General features: G+C 54.5%; 1 protein-coding gene across 1 annotated transcript in view; it reads left to right on the top strand.

Annotated features, from left to right (window-relative positions):
- KDM2B (lysine (K)-specific demethylase 2B) overlaps positions 1 to 2,397 on the top strand; it is a 176,172-nt gene that overhangs the window by 40,085 nt on the left and 133,690 nt on the right. The window contains exons 5-6 of the mRNA XM_011964553.1: positions 683 to 861; positions 1,343 to 1,449. Coding sequence (XP_011819943.1) covers positions 683 to 861; positions 1,343 to 1,449 — 286 coding nt within the window. The remainder of the gene's footprint in view (positions 1 to 682; positions 862 to 1,342; positions 1,450 to 2,397) is intronic.

Below are 2,397 nucleotides of genomic sequence, written 5' to 3'. Positions count from 1 at the left end.
TTTTTTATTTTTAAGACAGTCTTGCTCTGTCGCTGAGGCTGGAGTGCAGTGGCGCCATCTCAGCTCACTGCAACAACCTCTGTCTCCTGGGTTCAAACAAACCTCCTGCCTCAGTTTCTCGAGTAGCTGGGACTATAGGCGTGAGCCACCATGCCTTCCTATTTTTTGTATTTTTAGTAGAAACATGGTTTCACTATGTTGACCAGTCTGGTCTCGAACTCCTGACCTCAGGTGATCCGCCCTCCTCGGCCTCCCAAAGTGCTGGGATTACAGGCATGAGCCACCATGTCTGGCTGTCTTTGGATTTTTAGTAGAGAGAAGGTTTCACCATGTTGACCAGCCTGGTCTTAAACTCCTGACCTCAGGTGATCCATCTGCCTTGGCCTCCCAAAGTGCTGGGATTACAGGCTTGAGCCACCACGCCCAGCCATCCGGGCCCCGTTAGGTAACTTTTGAGGTCATCGTGGACTGGCGTGGAGGCCATGGTGGTGCAGGGAAGTGGGTGAGTGGGAGACAGATCCAGGAAGGAAAGCCAACAGGGCGAGGTAACGGAACAGACGAGAAGAGGGGTGAGGACTGTAGGGAACCGTGGAGGAGCAGCTTTTGTTTAGTGAGGGGCTCCCACGAAGGATCTGGAGCCTTAAGCTTGCAGGAACAACCAGCGTGTGGCTTCTGCCCCCAGGGAGTCGGCGGCTTGTGGACGTGATGGATGTGAACACCCAGAAGGGCACAGAGATGAGCATGTCCCAGTTTGTGCGTTACTACGAGACGCCCGAGGCCCAGCGGGACAAGCTGTACAACGTCATCAGCCTAGAGTTCAGCCACACCAAGCTGGAGCACTTGGTCAAGCGTCCGACTGTGGTAGGTCCGGGGCCCAGGTACCCTCCCCAGATACCTTCTACCTCATCTCCTTCCCTGTCCCCCTGCCACCTGGGCTGTGCCTTGCAAAAAGGCTCATGTGGGTGTGGCTGACTGGGTTTGGCAGGCATAGGGGTGACTAAGGTTGGTAACATGGTTTGTAGAGACAGGGATCTTGCTGTGTTGCCCAGGCTGGCCTTGAACTCCTGGGTTCAAGTGATCCTCTCACCTTAGCCTCCCAAAGCGCTTGGATTAGAGGTATAAGCTACCATGCCTGACCCCCAGCAACTCTTTCATTTCCTGTTGAAGAGACTCAGTTTTCCCTTCTACAAAGTGGGGGTCCTGTCATCCCTGCCCTTCTTTCCTCCCATGTTGGGACTATGGAGCTCACACTGGCGGGCCCAAGGGCTCCCCAGGGAGAAGGGGTGTTTGTGTCTGGCTCGGCAGTGGAGCAATGCAGTGCTGACGCTGGTCTGGCTTTCAGGTAGACCTGGTGGACTGGGTGGACAACATGTGGCCCCAGCATCTGAAGGAGAAGCAGACAGAAGCCACGAATGCCATTGCAGAGATGAAGTATCCGAAAGTGAAGAAGTAAGACCGCCTGGCTGCTGGCCAGAGCTGGGAGGGGTGACCCCCAGGCTTGGGGAGGTGGGAAGGAGGCTCCTGGCCATCAATGAAGGCTTGAATGTCACGACCGCTCCCATTCAGAACTGAAGGACTGTGCCTGTGGGGGCACAGCTGGGACAGGAGGGACGGGGTCCTTCGCGTGTGCCCTTGGCTGGAGGGGCTCTGATCTCTGCTCTGGGACCTGTGGGAATCTGTGATCTGAGGATCTGGGGATCTGTGATCTGAGGAGGAGTAATGACAGACACCTCTGCATCGGTGTGTGTGTCTGTATGCAAGGGCACAACTGTGCATGCTTTTGTGCACTCCCTCCGTGAGACTGTGTCCTGGGAGTGGGCATTTTTGGGGAACCTGCCCACATTGGATGCTTTGGTTTTGGTGAGCAATGGGGAAAGACCTGGTGTTCTTTTCTTCCTTGGTGTTGAGACCTTGGAGCTCGTACCCAAAAGAACCTTTCCCAAACATAGTCCAGGGGCCACCTACTCACCTGACACACCTTAGACGGTGCCCTCTGAGCAGGAGGTTGGCTCTGGGTGGAGAAGTTTACCACGGTTTGTTTGCTTATTTATTTATTTACTTTCTGAGACAGAGTCTTGCTCTGTCTCCCAGGCTGGGGTGCAGATGTCAGCTCACTGCAACCTCCGCCTCCTGGGTTCAAGCAATTCTCCTGCATCAGCCTCCCGAGTACAGGTGTGAGTCACGGCGCCCGGCCAACCACGGTTTAATAGCAAAGATATCATAACTTGTGGCATGACCAGCAAGTCCTGAGACTGATTATTTAACATGGGCTGTAGCATCTTTGAGCCCCTCCATGTTCAAGGACTTGAGTAACAGAACTTTTGGGAAGAGGAAGTCACCTTTGGGGCTTCCAGCTCTGTTTCCAACTCTGAAAGGGGAAAGAGGCCAGGTGTGGTG

The sequence above is a fragment of the Mandrillus leucophaeus genome, unplaced genomic scaffold, assembly GCF_000951045.1.
Source record: "Mandrillus leucophaeus isolate KB7577 unplaced genomic scaffold, Mleu.le_1.0 Scaffold7, whole genome shotgun sequence".
NCBI lineage: Eukaryota > Metazoa > Chordata > Mammalia > Primates > Cercopithecidae > Mandrillus > Mandrillus leucophaeus.
This window is presented reverse-complemented; position numbering and strand designations above follow the sequence as displayed.